We start from the raw sequence: 16,330 nt of genomic DNA on the forward strand, positions 1-16,330 counted from the left end.
TGTATAAAAACCGGCTTTAATATCGGAATTAATTTTTTTCTCTTTTGATGAAACTAGAGCAAGCCCCTTTATACCACCAACATGATGTTCTAAAACAGGTAATTCGGGTCCTTTGTAGCGGAGAGTGATGTGCTCGGTGTCGACATTCTTGAGCGGCGGAGCTTTCGAATACCCCGTCAGCCCCAAAATATTCCCCAACTTCACACAAGGCATGAACTTGTATGCTGGTGAATTCAGTACATAAACGGTTCTGTCAATATCATCGTATCTTAGACGCAATTGATCGGGAGGTATTTTTCCCACGTGTGTGGATACTGAATCTCCACTAAAGCTACTTCGTAAGGGCCGCGAAGATGCACCGCTTTTGCTAACTTAGTGGTGTAATTGGCGATGCTGTTTTCGGGATAAAGTTTGGCGGAGGCGTTGCAAGGCAGCGTGATAAAAAACGATCCGTCCTCCATAGTTTACAGACGCATCAACTGTTTTTCAGGCACCCAAGAGTTAAACTTGTCAGGGTAACCTATCCACTTTACAAAACACAACGTTTTACCCTGAACTTTCTTCTTTTTCAGTATTTTTTCTATCCTGTAAACGTGTCGCTTGCCGAGAGTTACTTTTTGGACTTTTTCCGGGTAGAACGAGCCTTCAATGAGCTCATCGGACAGGTCTTTCAGCTTATAAAGGGGTCTGAGGCCCCTAGTGTTTACAGCATGAATTTTAAATATCTCTTCCGTATAGGTTTGTTCATACCCCTATGTAAAAATACCCTTATAACAAACAATTCTGACGTGGTCACCTATTTTTAATACCTGTTTAACTTTTTTATTAGTATCGTAACACCCGTAGATATTTTTCCAAACGGTTAAAGAGTTCTCTTTTGACACATCGACGGGGCGCCGCCTTATAGTTCTGTGGTATGTGTGGTTATAACTATACACCAAGTCTTGCAACTTGTCGATGTACCTGTACGTGTTTTGCTCTCTAAGATAGCGCCACATTTTAGTTTTCAGCGTTCTATTAAAACGCTCGACCAACGCTGCCTTAACAGCGTTTGTAGTTAAAAAATGATGTATTTTATAGGTTTCACAAAGATGCCGCATAGGTTTGTTTATAAACTCACGGCCCCGATCAGTCTGTAGCTTTCGGGGGGTTCGGCCGCTTAACTTAAATATCTGCTCAAAAGCGGTAGCCACGGTCGCCCCGTACTTATTTGAAAGGCCCGACACCCAGGCATATTTAGATAGAATATCAACGACCGTCAGCAGGTATTTTACACCATTATTTTCTTTAGAAAAATCCATCATCGACACAAGATCTGCCTGCCACTGCGCATCTATATCAGACACCACAATCTTGTTTCCTGCCTGTAGCGTATGTGTGCAAACAGAAGCTCTAAAATGAGGTAGCGCACATCTTTACGGTTATTTTTGTTAGATGCGCTGGTGCTGTAAGGATGTCGATCAGGATCCGGCGTAATTGGGACCTTTTAAAAGCATTAGTCAAAACAAATCTGAAGGCCCGAAAATCAATATTACGTAACGCCAGTAATGATTTGATATATGCTATTGGCGAGATAGCTCTCAACATTCTTAAAGGAAAGATCCCCCTTAAAGAGCGGCAAAAAAATATATTGAAAAAATGGCGTAGGGCTATAAAGAAATGAAGCGATAAAAAGTACTCCATTAAAGGAAAGTAACGCATTGTGAGCCAGAGCGGCGGTTTTATAGGAGCTTTGCTCGGCTTTGCCATACCTTTAATCACTAGCCTGATAGCTAATACCGCCGGTGGTTCATAATGCAGCATGCAGAGAAAATGTTCCTGGTTTCCAAAAATGAAATGGACAGGCTTAAAAATACCTCCGTAGATGCAACAGATATACGCCAAACAGCCATACGGCGCTTAGATGCTGAGATTAGCGAAATACTACACAGAAATGACCTTTCAGATGATGAAAAAATTAAGCGCTACACAGTCGTGTTACAGAGGTACTTAATGCTCAACAAACAGTCCGGTAAAGAAATGCCTGGTATAACCCTGATTACACAGCCGCAAACCGATCAACAACAATTGTCAAATGCAGCCTCAAGCAGCACAGATACTAACGAGATACTTAACAGTATTAACACACGTTATAGAAAAAATGCCGAACTATTGTTAAGTAAACTGTACCGCTCTGGTAATAAGCCGTACTGGAACGCTATGGGTGAGTTCATTTACAAAGAACAAACGGTACCCGGATCCAACATTATTGACCTGATTCGAACGGCTACCCAGAGTCACGGCTTGCCTAATATTAAACCTCACGGTTGGGACTATTTTATGGAGACTATCGCACAGCTGAACGCCCCGTCAACGGTTATTGGTAACACAAGAACAAGAGAACTTTTCGATAATTTGAAAAAGCAGTCGTTGAGTGAGCCCTTTGACGTGGCTCAAAGCCCTTTTACACCCCCGGGGTTATTAAGTGCGCCTACTGTATCGCCACGTGGATCATTACTACCTAAAAAGAGGCCACCTCCCTTGTTGCAAGTTGCTTGGTTAACGTTGTAAATTTTGTTTGTATTAAACATCTTATAATACTTTTATTTGTTTTACATAAATTTTTACTGTGCCTGTATATAAAATGTATTTGTGTGTAATGTCTTATAATGTTTATTTACTATACATAAACTGTTTAAAATAAAAATGTATTCAGTTTTTTCTTTTTACAATAAATATAATAGCTTGATTATTTAAAATTGTATAAACAGTTAGGACATGTTGTTGAGTAGACGCTGTTTAAAACACAGCTAAAATGCCTGCAAAAAGCAAAATATTGCGAAAACAGTACTACACGCCAAAAGCTGTCGGCTCTTATGGGGGCGTTGACGCCTTATTCAGAGAAGTACGGAAATTTGGAATAAGAAAAGACTCTGTCAAAAACTGGTTGAGTAACGAGGATACTTACACATTATACAAACCTGTTAAAAAAAACTTTACAAGAAACAAGATTGTGGTGTCTGATATAGATGCGCAGTGGCAGGCAGATCTTGTGTCGATGATGGATTTTTCTAAAGAAAATAATGGTGTAAAATACCTGCTGACGGTCGTTGATATTCTATCTAAATATGCCTGGGTGTTGGGCCTTTCAAATAAGTACGGGGCGACCGTGGCTACCGCTTTTGAGCAGATATTTAAGTTAAGCGGCCGAACCCCCCGAAAGCTACAGACTGATCGGGGCCGTGAGTTTATAAACAAACCTATGCGGCATCTTTGTGAAACCTATAAAATACATAATTTTTTAACTACAAACGCTGTTAAGGCAGCGTTGGTCGAGCGTTTTAATAGAACGCTGAAAACTAAAATGTGGCGCTATCTTAGAGAGCAAAACACGTACAGGTACATCGACAAGTTGCAAGACTTGGTGTATAGTTATAACCACACATACCACAGAACTATAAGGCGGCGCCCCGTCGATGTGTCAAAAGAGAACTCTTTAACCGTTTGGAAAAATATCTACGGGTGTTACGATACTAATAAAAAAGTTAAACAGGTATTAAAAATAGGTGACCACGTCAGAATTGTTTGTTATAAGGGTGTTTTTACATAGGGGTATGAACAAACCTATACGGACGAGATATTTAAAATTCATGCTGTAAACACTAGGGGCCTCAGACCCCTTTATAAGCTGAAAGACCTGTCCGATGAGCTCATTGAAGGCTCGTTCTACCCGGAAGAAGTCCAAAAAGTAACTCTCGGCAAGCGACACGTTTACAGGATAGAAAAAATACTGAAAAAGAAGAAAGTTCAGGGTAAAACGTTGTGTTTTGTAAAGTGGATAGGTTACCCTGACAAGTTTAACTCTTGGGTGCCTGAAAAACAGTTGATGCGTCTGTAAACTATGGAGGACGGATTGTTTTTTATCACGCTGCCTTGCAACGCCTCCGCCAAACTTTATCCCGAAAACAGCATCGCCAATTACACCACGAAGTTAGCAAAAGCGGTGCATCTTCGCGGCCCTTACGAAGTAGCTTTAGTGGAGATTCAGTATCCACACACGTGGGAAACCTTTGGCCCCGGAGATGGTGTATTCTACGTCGCCCAGCGCGACGAGACGATCAGCGAACTTTTTGTTAAATCGGGTTATTACTCCAATATGCAAGATCTCATCAAAGCCATTAATAGCAAGCTTGAATCTATAAAAATACCTCCCGATCAATTGCGTCTAAGATACGATGATATTGACAGAACCGTTTATGTACTGAATTCACCAGCATACAAGTTCATGCCTTGTGTGAAGTTGGGGAATATTTTGGGGTTGACGGGGTATTCGAAAGCTCCGCCGCTCAAGAATGTCGACACCGAGCTCATCACTCTCCGCTACAAAGGACCCGGATTACCTGTTTTAGAACATCATGTTGGTGGTATAAAGGGGCTTGCTCTAGTTTCATCAAAAGAGAAAAAAATGTATTCCGATATTAAAGCCGGTTTTTATACATTGTTTGTATGTACCGATATCGTCCAACATCAACTTGTTGGCGATAGTTACGTACAACTTTTAAGAACTGTCGAGTTAGGCGGCAAGAATGGTGATATCGTCACACAAAAGTATCACTGGCCGGACTATATACCTGTTTGTAAACATCATTTTGACACGGTTACAATATCGATACTGACGGATCAGGCTAAACCTGTTAAATTCAAATACGGTAAGACTATTGTGCGATTACACTTTAGACCGCGCGCGGTGACGACGCACTAAAATGTTGTCCCAGAGAGTGTACGGTGACCCAGACGCTTATACGCATTATTACATAACGCAAGCCGGTCATGGCTTGGACGGCTTCCACGGTACTGAATTCATGCATGGTTCTGGACTCGCCGGGTTATTTCGGGGTCTGTTCCGCCGTGTCGTTCCCCTATTTAAGAGAGGTTTGGAGCTTGCAAAACCACATGTGAAAACAGCCGCCCGTAACATCGCTAAAGACGTTGTTACTACGGCTTCGACCGCCTTTATGGATCGTGTGAATAGGTCGGCGCAGAACCAGGAGGGCTCTGGTGTCGTTCAAATACGTAAAAAAACGCGTAAAAGAAAACGTGAACGAGCGGCCTTTGTCTTACCATCTTTTATGAATAAAGTAGCACAACCTAAGAGACGTCGCCGCCAGAAAACAAGAAGTCGCTCACCGAGTGACATCTTCTAGTTAGACGCTATGGCTTTCGTGCATGACGCCTCCGCCGAGTACGCCAAATCAGAGTTGGATATCTTTCAAATACCACCTACCCAAACAAGCATTGAAAAATCGCTTTATGTAGAGGTGCAGCCAATCACCGCAATAACTGACAATGCACCTTTGGAATTCTACATCACGGGCAGCGGTGAATATTATTACGACCTTAATAACACATTGTTACACGTCGTTTGCTAAATCGTTAGTCCTGATAACACCCCCATACCGGAAGGATCCCGCGTTGCACTTATTAACTACCCTATAGCGAGTCTTTTTAATCAGCTGGATATAACGCTCGGCGACACGTTGATTTCAAGAAGCGACAACCTTTATACGTATAGAGCGTATATAGAGTCCCTAATAAATTATAATTCACAAACTTTAGCGTCCCAATTTACAGCCGGTTTATTCTATAAAGACACAGCGGGACATCATGATGACCGGGTTCTCGACGGGCGTAATGACGGCTTCAGCAAGAGAGCAAAGTATTCAGCCCGCTCTAGGAGTGTTGAATTAATGGGCCCCATTTACGCCGATATATTTAATCAACCAAAGTTAATACTGAACGGTTTAGATCTAAAGATAAAATTGACAAGAAACAAAGACACTTTCTGCCTTATGTCGGCCGAGGCGGCACATTTTAAAGTACAGATACAGCACGCTTCCCTGTTTGTCAAAAGAGTACAAGTATCGCCCGCTGTAAGAATCGGTCACAGTCGTGCTCTGTTAACCGCTAACGCAAAGTACTCGATCGATCGGGCGTCGCTTAAAGTGTATAGCGTCCCCGCCGGCACTCGCATATGTAACCACGAGAATCTTTTCCTCGGCAACCTACCAAAAACAGTAATACTAGCGTTTGTGGATAACAAATCATTTTCCGGGAGTTACCAAAGAAACCCTTTGTGCTTCAACCACTATAATGTGAATTATGCAGCCTTATATTTGGATGGTCAACAGATACCTGCAAAACCTTTTCAACCTAACTTCCAAGACGAGTCAGCTGTTCGTGAATATAGGTCACTAGTACATATTTCGGGGAAACACAAGGCCGACAACGCTTTATCAGTCGATCGACACAAGTTTTTGAACGGTTACACTTTGTTTGCTTTTGATTTATCGCCGGATCAGGAGCCCGGCGGTCATTTCTCTCTAGTAAAAACTGGCAATCTGTGAGCTGAAATTAGATTTGCCGAGCCGATTGCGAACACAATTAATATGATTGTATATTCAGTTCATAAAAATATTATTGAAATAAATAATCGTCGGGAGGTATTATATGATTTTCAATAGACATGAATAATTATGAAATTGCATGTGTTATTAAAGCTGATATTAATGCCAGGCGCATATTTAAAGGTGTATTCCCGTGTGATTTATTACCGGGGGGTAAGATCATCGACAGGCCCGCGGCCTACATTGTAAATACGGATAATTCGTATCAGCGGGGGAAGCATTGGATTTTAATTATATTATACCCGAATGATATATCTATTTTTTTTGATAGTTATGGTTTATCCCCCGAAAATGAAATATTTCCGGGCGAGTTTATGCAGTTTTTATATAAAAATTCTAAGACTATAAGGTACCAAAACAGACAAATACAAGACGCCGTTAGTACGGTCTGCGGCCATTACTGTATCTATATCTTGCAATGCCTCGCTAAAGGGAGCTCTTTTGAAAATGTGTTAAAAATGTTCACTAACGATTTTAGAAAAAATGACCGTATTGTGCGATCATTTGTAACAAAACGCATGAAACGGTTATGTATACGATGCTATAATTACAGTCAAACGTGTCTGTCCCTACGGGAATGTTGTAAATAAGGAAAATGAATAAAGCTTTTTAACCAAATTATATTTGTCATCTTTTTGATTTTTGACCTATAAATTTTATTATTTTAATATCAAACACTATAAATAATAGCGAGCCCTATAAATTTTAATAGCGAGCCCTATAAATTTTAATATTTTAATATCAAACACTATAAATAATAGCGAGCCCTATAAATTTTAATAGCGAGCCCTATAATTTTTAATAGCGAGCCCTATAATTTTTAATATTTTAATATCAAATTTATATTAAGCTATATAAAAGGGGGCGTGTAAAAGGGGCGTGGTACCTGTCACTTTGACGAAACATATCCCCTCTTACTACTTATGTATGTCCGCCAGGGTGGATTTGATTTAATTGAAACCGATTTAAATCACTAGTCAGTAAGGCTAGTCATAGTTTTTTCATAAAGATTCATATTTGGACAATTTTTCTGTTGTACTTAGGAAGGAGAAAAATAATCATTACCTTAATAATAACAATTTAAATAGGATTTATTCAACTGAGACAATAACATTACAGCATGTTATTTGCTTAAACATCCATGTTTGTTGCAGTGTTTGCATTTTGCATGCATGCCTGCCTTACCGATAGGTAAAGGAACTTCATTAAAATATTGCCAAACTGGGTCACTTGTACGGCCTGCTGCCATTATAGTTTTTATTTATAGGTTTGTAGAAGTTAGGATTAAGATCTTTTTCTCAACTCTTTTCATGTTATAAATTCAGTTTTGAGAACCCAAGCATCTGTGATAATATCTTGTAATCATATTTTTTTCCGATTAAAAAAAGAAATAAAAAATAAATAAAAATTTTATCCACCCTGATGTCCGCTAAAGGAATCCGCACCGTCGCATTTACAATCACGAAATTTGGCACACAGGTGTCCGGGAAGGTTTTAAACCAGTTCTCAGCTCTCTAGGACGTACCGTTCCTGAGATATTCCCAAAAAATGCATTTGCCAATAGAAGCTTGGTCACATGACCCTTATCAGCCAATAGAATCTTGCAGGTCCTCCAGCCTCCATATACACCGTTTTACTCCAGGTTTCCATAACAACCCAGCCATTTTTCTTCACTGCTGTAGGAGAGCTTTAAAGGAAATCTGTCACCTGAATAATCGTTATTGAAGTAAAGCCATGGCCAAATAGCACTTAGTCCCTTATTTCAAGATGTGTCTTTGTTCCAGCAAGAGATGTTTTTATCCTCTGAAAATCCAGTTTATTTGGTATGCAAATGAGCCAGTAAAGTGCCCAGAGGGGGGGGGGGGGGGGGTCACTCTTGCAGGAAGGAGCCCAGAGACACGCCCCCTGACACAATGTGTCCATCCTCAAAAGACTTAAAACTCTGCCTCCATGTCCCGCTAAGCCACGCTCCTGATCTGGTTAGGCCACGCCCCCTCCCACACCTGAGTCGACAGGGATTGAAAAAATGAAGGTAAAAATCAACTTCTGTCAGCTGCAGGGGTGGGAGGGAGGGTCACCTTCTCCCTGCAGCTCACAATCAGCCAGTACAGTAATGCTGTCTTAGAGTGAGCTGTTCAAAAGGACACCCCCCGATCTGGTTGGGTCACGTCCCCTCCTACTCAGCCGACTGAGATTGAAAAAATTAATGTAAAAATCAACTTCTGGATCCCAATAAGCCACGCCCAGATCGGGTTAGGCCACGCCCCCTCACACTGCTGAGCCGACGGGGATTGAAAAAATGAAGGTAAAAATCAACTTCTGTCAGCTGCAGAGGTGGGAGGGAGGGTGAATTTCTCCCTACAGCTCACTCAGACAGTACAGTGCTGCTGTCTTAAAGTGAGCTGTTCAAAAGGACACGCCCACGATCCAGTAAAGGCCACTGTTAAGGGGGCAGGCCCATGTAGAGGTCACTATCAAAGGGGTGGTATGCTGTGAAAGTCACTGTTAAAGGGGAAGGCTGCTGTATAGGTCAAAGTTAAGGGGGTGGGCTGCTATGGAGATCCAATTATAAGGGACGGGGCACTGTGGGGGGGTTTAGTGTTAAGGGGTGGGGGGGCTGTAGAGGTCACTGTTTTGGGGGCAGGGTGCTGTAGATGTCACTGTTATAGTGTATAGTGTTGATATGTTTTAACGACACACACAAACATTAAATTAAATTAGAGTAAATATGCCCGAGCGAAGCCAGGTCCTTCAGTTAGTATACTATATAAATATATATATATTTCGGAAGGGTTTGTGCTCCTCTCCCTATGCCTGACCTGCTCTGCACTGTACTCCCTGCCTCTACTGAGTTTCTGGTACTTTGTTGTATGTTCGTGTGGGTTGTTTCAGTGCATCCCTTTCTTCCCAGAATTTCAGAGGAGTATGTATGGCCTATAATCCTCCTCATAACAAAAAAAGACAGTGGAGATAATATAGCCAAAATCGTATCAATTTTTATTATATATTAAAATATGTAGAAAAAGGCAAGATGGAAAAAAGTATACAGAGAAGCGAAGAGCATGTAATCTACTGGACTGTCATGTATCCCCACAAGGCTGATATGCACTCGCAGGGTACCAGGTCAGCTGCTGTGTCTCACAAACTCCCATATATGTTCCATAGATGCTATATAATATAAGCACCCCAATGGGGTAATATGTAGCGTGTGATACAGTCATATACGGGAAATTCCGCGGCTGTTAGGGAGATCCACAGCCTGCGTCCTTGGCAACCATAGACAACAATTGTATCCACAGCCTAGTCTATAGCACAGCACAATGATGGTAAATATACGGCCTGAACAATAAACATAGGCCTAATATGGAAGTGATATATAACAGTGAATATAGCGGTGTCTTTTTAGATACACCTGACACAGGACGTACCTGAAGACATGACAGAGCCCAAAGAGATACAGTGACCCTAAGCGCAAGACCTCGACGTGCGTTTCACCTCAGCGGCTTCGTCATGTCTCATCTGTTCACATCTGCTCACTATCCTCTGGATAGATCATCAGTTAAAACAAAGTCAAAACACAAAATGCAATCGTACTCTGCAACCAGCACTCTGCCCTGCCTTTATGCTGGATGTTGAATAAGGCATTGGTGTACATTTTGGCCAAAGCGTAATAAGCCACTCACCACGTCAAGGTCGCCTTAATGAGTGGTCCCTAACACTAGTTCCTACCTTTTATGGGCCATGACAGCCACACAAAGTCCAGGGAGCGCAGGTACAGCATGCACGCCAAGCACACTCTGCTTTTAACCCAGTCCGGTGCCATTACAGCTTTCATCGGATCCAGGGATGCAAGTACCAACATCCATGCTGAGCCCACTATATATCTGTATTTCGCTATAGCAATCTGCACCTGCTAGGGGTTGTGCGGGCTGAATCCCCCATATTTTCTCTTTGTAGTATATATTGGAGGCGTGGTGATCTCCAAGCAGTCATGCACACCTGACCAGTTAGTATGCCCTGGAGGCTGATTTTAAAGTCAGTATAAAACTGAGTCTGCTTATATAGCACCTACCAGTAGCCATTAGGCTCCAGGAGAAGTATATAATGGGCTCAGCATGCATCCCCTCTGATGTGGTGTCTGATTGGAGAAATCAGTTTGTTTCAAGATTTTGGAAAGCGTTCTGTACTCGACTGGGGGTAAATTCAAAATAACCTGAAAAAGATGGGCAACAAGTATAAGCGTGTGGCTGACACAAGACGTATGAATGTTCCGGATGTGAGAGTGGGTGTTTCTGTGTTGCTGTCAACAAGAAACATTAAAGTTAAGGTACCTTTGTTGGAAGTTGGGCCCAAGATTTATTGGTCCATATAAGATCACTGCCATTGTTAACCCTGTAGCCTTCCGTCTTGAACTTCCTCAGGCTTTGAAAATTCATAATGTGGTTACTTATTAGTCGTTGTTGAAGAAATGTGTCAAACCTGTTGAGCTGTCCTCCTTGCCTCCCGCTCCTATCATGGTGGATGGTAATTTAGAATTTCAGATCAACAGGATTGTGGACTCCCGAGTTCTCTGTAGATCCCTCCAGTATCTCGTCCACTGGAAAGGGTACGGACCAGAGGAGAGTATGTGAGTTCCTGTGGCCGATTTTAATGCTAATCGTCTTGTGAAGGTCTTTCACAGAGCTCATCCTGATGAGGTCGGTCCTGGTTGCCCGAAGGTCACCCGTACAAGGGGGGTACTGTCACGGTCCCTTCCGTAACAAATGTCAGGAGATTAAGGAGACTGGTGGAGCGTGCAGGAATCTAACAGCCTCTTTGATTACTCTTGATTAAGTGTTGTTGTTTATGACCACACCCCTTGTTTCAGGTGTAGCTTAGTAGTCATTACTTGTACCCTATTTAGTCTTACCCCACCCTTCTGACTCTGCGGTAAGATAGCTTCATTTGGTTTTGGACGAGCTGGTGTGTCGTTCTCTATGGAGTTTCTGCTCGTCCATCTCACTACAGAAGTTAAGTGTCACATTTGTTTGTATTTTGTTTTCCCTTCCTTGTTGGTTGTTACTAGGCCTCAGGGAGACGCTTGTTTCTTCATCTCAGAAGGATCTGGTTGTGTCAGCCCTGCCAATATCCTTAGGGCTCTTTAGGGTCTCCAGGTTCCAGGGTATGGGCATTCCTACCTTCAAAGGGTGCCCATATGGTTAGGAGTCAGGGACAGGCGTAGGGTTCTCTAGAAGGTGACCTTTTCCTTTCCCTAGCATTGAGGCCTGGTGGCTTTCCCTTTCCCTCCTGATTGTCATTGTGGTGTTTCCTCCTATACCTCATCTGTGACAGTTAGGGTCTGCTGACATTAGCACATCTTTAATGTCAGCCAGTTTAATAGGGTTAATTCTGGTGACTTAAACCCTTTAACAAGACCTCCTATTTACTATAATCCAACTTTGCGATAGCAGTTCTTGGTTGTTTTATTTACTGATTATCTCCTAGAAGGCCCAATCAATACATTATCTCTATTTTAAGGACCATATTAAGTCCTGAGTTCTTAGGATTCTGGATAGCTTCCAGGTCTTTAAGTAGGATTTCCCAGGCTCTTGCGTGTAGCGGTATAGCTCTGTTCCACCGCTTTGACCTGTCAGGACCTGTGTGGCGTCCCACATGGTGCACTAGGCGGTCATGTGATTTAGGCTTCCAGGCGGGGATTTCAAATCTCCTTAAGTGCAGGTGATTTGCTCCGTAGTAGTTTAAAGTCCAAATGAGGACATGAAGTTACAAGCGCTTCTTTCTTGGTGGTCCCTCACTGTCAATACCATACGCGTTTCGGGGTAAAAGGACCCCTTCCTCAGTTTGTGTAATTTGGTATGTAAAGATTCCACTACATATATATCAGCTTTATGTTCCCTTATCGGATCGTTTTTTTTTTCTATTTTTTTCTTGTATTAATCACTTCAATAATTCTGTCAATCAAGGCAATCATTCTTCTATCACTGCTTTAGCAAGTACAGATATATCTATTGAGATATTAATGTTTATTTCCATCTCTTGTGGAGGTTTAGTAGGTGTTGCCATAAGCGACTTTGCAGCAAATTTATTGGAATCCTTTATTGAGTCCTTTTTAAATGCCACACTGTTTCTGTAGTTCCATGCACGTCATTCAGCGCTACTGAAACAGCAGAGCACCAGCACAGCGCTCTGCTGTTTCGCGGTCGGGAGGTGGTCGGGACTGCGTCTCATCTCGCGTTAGTAACAGTAAAATGAGACAACTGATCTGATCAAATTAAATCAGGTCGGGGGAGACAACTGATCCTGTGTTTAGTTGTCACCTGTGTTTAGTTGTCACCCCCGACCTGATTTAATTTGATCAGATCAGTTGTCTCATTTTACTGTTACTAACGTGAGATGAGACGCAGTCCCGACCACCTCCCGACCGCGAAACAGCAGAGCGCTGTGCTGGTGCTCTGCTGTTTCAGTAGCGCTGAATGACGTGCATGGAACTACAGAAACAGTGTGGCACAACAAGCTGAGCTTGTCCCTAGTTTTAGGGATCAAATCAATTTCCTATCGAGGATCACTTGCCCTTCTTTTTTTTTTTTTTCTAATTTTTTTTCTTTTTTTTAGTCATTTCCTCTTTCTTTTTTTTTCTTTTTTATTCTCTTTCCTTTTCTTTTATATTATCGCATAATGTCTCTGTGAGTATTCCTTATTCCAACAACATTATTCCTCAGTATAATGTCTGGTCCCATATGCCAAGTCACCGTACACCATGCACCCACCAAGGCTTCTCCGTTCGCCTCTCACTTGTCTGGATCCTCAATGCAGCACTTCCTGGGATGAACTGAGTACACCTGTTATCTTAAAACTGCCCCTTCCTCCCCTCTAAAATGTTTGTACACAGGTGCAGTTTCCAAATGGGTACATGAGGGACTCTATTTTCATTTAAAATCAGAGCCTCAGCAATTCTTTAAAAATCACCAAATTAGACCTCAAATTCACATGATGCTCCTGTGCTCCTGAGCCCTGTTGTTCATCCAGACAACCATTTAGGGCCACACGTAGAGTGTTTCTACAATCAGAAAACACAGTTCAATAATTGGAAAGCTAACTTTTCACAGTGGCACACATCGGGCACTAAATTGGCATCTGTGAAAACATTTAAATTTCATTTTCCACCTTCCAGGAAACATGTGTGGTCTAATTACTCACTATATGTCCTGAAATGTTCCTTGATAAGTGTAGTTTCCAAAATTGGGTAATTTTATGAGGTTTTTCACTTTGGGGGTTCCTCAGGATGTCTTCAAGTGCAGCATGGAGTATGAAAACGATTCCAGTAAAATCTTTCCTCCAAAAGCCATCCCTTCTGTGTGCTCATACAGCAGTTTCCAAGCTGGTTTCACACTGGCGTTGCGGGAAAAGATGCGGGTGCGTTGCCGAAACATGCACGATTTTTCTGCGCGAGTGCAAAACATTGTATAATGTGTTTTGCACGCGCGTGAGAAAAATCTGCAATCTTCTTCACAGTTGTTGTGTAGACTGTAATATTTTCCCTTATACCATGGTTATGAGGGAAAATAATAGCATTCATAATACAGAATGCATAGTACAATAGGGCTGGAGGGGTTAAAAACATGTAAAAATAATTTAACTCGCCTTAATCCACTTGTTTGCGCAGCCCGGCTTCTCTTTTGTCTTCTTCTTCGAGGAATAGGACCTTTGATGTCACTGCGCTCATCACATGGTCCATCACATGATCTTTTACCATGTTGATGGTTCATGTGACGGACCATGTGATGAGCGTAGTGACGTCACCACAAGTCTTTTTCCTGTGCACAGCAAAGATGAAGACAGGAGAGAAGCCGGGCTGCGCGAACAAGTGGATTAAGGTGAGTTAAATATATATATTTTTTTTACCCCTCCAGCCCTATTGTACTATGCATTCTGTATTAGGAATGCTATTATTTTCCCTTATAACCATGTTATAAGGGAAAATAATAATGACCGGGTCTCCATCCCGATAGATCCTGAAAATCGCACCGCATCCGCACTAGCTTGTGGATGCTTGCAAATTTCCCGCAGCCCTATTCACTTCTATGGGGCCTGCGTTGCGTGAAAAACTCATAATATAGAAGATGCAGCGATTTTCACGCAACGCACAAGTGATGCGTGAAAATCACAGCTCATGTGCACAGCCCCATAGAAATAAATGGGTCCGGATTTAGTGCTGGTGCAATGCATTGCACCCGCGCGGAAAACTTGCCCTTGTGAAAAAGGCTAAAGGGTTTTCAGGGTGTTAACATATTCAGTAGAAAATGGGTAACATTCTGGGGTTAAGTTTCTTTTATCTCTTGTGAAACTGAAAAATTTGGTGCGAAAATGACCTTTTCTGGTAATAAAGTAAAATGTAATTTTATTTTTATGGCCATATGTTTCCAATATCTATCAAACGCCTGTTGGGCCAAAGAGCTCAGTACACCCCTTGAAATATTCCTTGGGGGATGTAGTTTCCAAAATGAGGTCACTTTTTGAGGGTTTTCACCCTGTTTTACTGTGAACCCTTGTTGTGTTACAGGAAAATGGATTCAAATGGAAAGTTTGCCCAAAAAAGGTTGCTTTTCAAAATTTTACAAGACATCTAGTAGAATCAGTTTTGAATAACTTGGGAGGGATGAGTGATCACTATCTGAAATGAAAGAGAAATTCAAATTGTGATAATTGTGAATTTTTCCAAATTATCTGTAAATTTTGGATATTATTTTTATTTTTTTATAAATAAAGTTGAAACAGATTATCTCAAATTTACAATTATCATGAAGTATAATGGAACACTTTTACTTATCCAAACCATTCTGAGATTGTTTTCTCATGACAAAAAGTTATTGCCACATAAAGTGTCACGTGTCAAATTTCCAAAAAACGACCTGGTCCTTAAGGTGAAAAATGACAAGGTTCTTGAGGGGTTAACCTCTGTGTGTGTGTGTGTGTGTGTTGTCCCATCAGGACAGAGCAAACATTCAGAGGTACTGTTGTGGAGATTTCTAGGAAGCCGAATTACCAGTAAGTGTAATTGCACTTTTCTCATTCTCTTTGCAGCTGATACAGAAGATGTTTGCATTGTGGAACGGCTATTCTCCAGTAGCCTTGTTGCTATTGTGAGCCTCAAAGCACCTCGAAAACTTAAAGTATGTCATTTTAAAAAAGGAACGGAGATCTGCAACTACAGTTATTCAAATACCATTTTGGCAGTAAAATTGAACAGACAGGTGAGTAAAGGGTGTGAAGAATGACTGATATATTTTTAATAGGAACAGCTTTAGGCCTCATGCACACGACCGTTGTGTGCATCCGTGGCCGTTGTGCCGTTTTCCGTTTTTTTTCGCGGACCCATTGACTTTCAATGGGTCCGTGGAAAAATCGGAAAATGCACCGTTTTGCAGCCGAGACCGTGATCCGTGTATCCTGTCCGTCAAAAAAATTACTTTCATACAGACGGATCTAAAGCTTTTAACCACTTCAGCCCCGCTAGCTGAAACCCCCTTCATGACCAGAGCACTTTTTACACTTCGGCACTACACTCCTTTCACCGTTTATCGCTCGGTCATGCAACTTACCACCCAAATGAATTTTACCTCCTTTTCTTCTCACTAATGGAGCTTTCATTTGGTGGTATTTTATTGCTGCTGACATTTTTACTTTTTTTTGTTATTAATCGAAATGTAACGATATAAATTTTTCGCTAAATTTATAGTTCTACATGTCTTTGATAAAAAAAATGTTTGGGCAAAAAAAAAATGGTTTGGGTAAAAGTTATAGCGTTTCCAAACTATGGTACAAAAATGTGAATTTCCGCTTTTTGAAGCAGCTCTGACTTTCTGAGCACCTGTCATGATTCCTGAGGT

General features: G+C 41.6%; 1 protein-coding gene across 1 annotated transcript in view; it reads left to right on the plus strand.

Annotated features, from left to right (window-relative positions):
• Positions 1 to 16,330, plus strand: part of WIPI2 (WD repeat domain, phosphoinositide interacting 2) — a 439,829-nt gene that overhangs the window by 96,325 nt on the left and 327,174 nt on the right. Inside the window, exon 3 of the mRNA XM_044302641.1 lies at positions 15,525 to 15,694. Within this exon, the coding sequence (XP_044158576.1) occupies positions 15,525 to 15,694 (170 nt within the window). The remainder of the gene's footprint in view (positions 1 to 15,524; positions 15,695 to 16,330) is intronic.

This window comes from Bufo gargarizans, chromosome 8 (assembly GCF_014858855.1).
Source record: "Bufo gargarizans isolate SCDJY-AF-19 chromosome 8, ASM1485885v1, whole genome shotgun sequence".
NCBI classification, from domain to species: domain Eukaryota; kingdom Metazoa; phylum Chordata; class Amphibia; order Anura; family Bufonidae; genus Bufo; species Bufo gargarizans.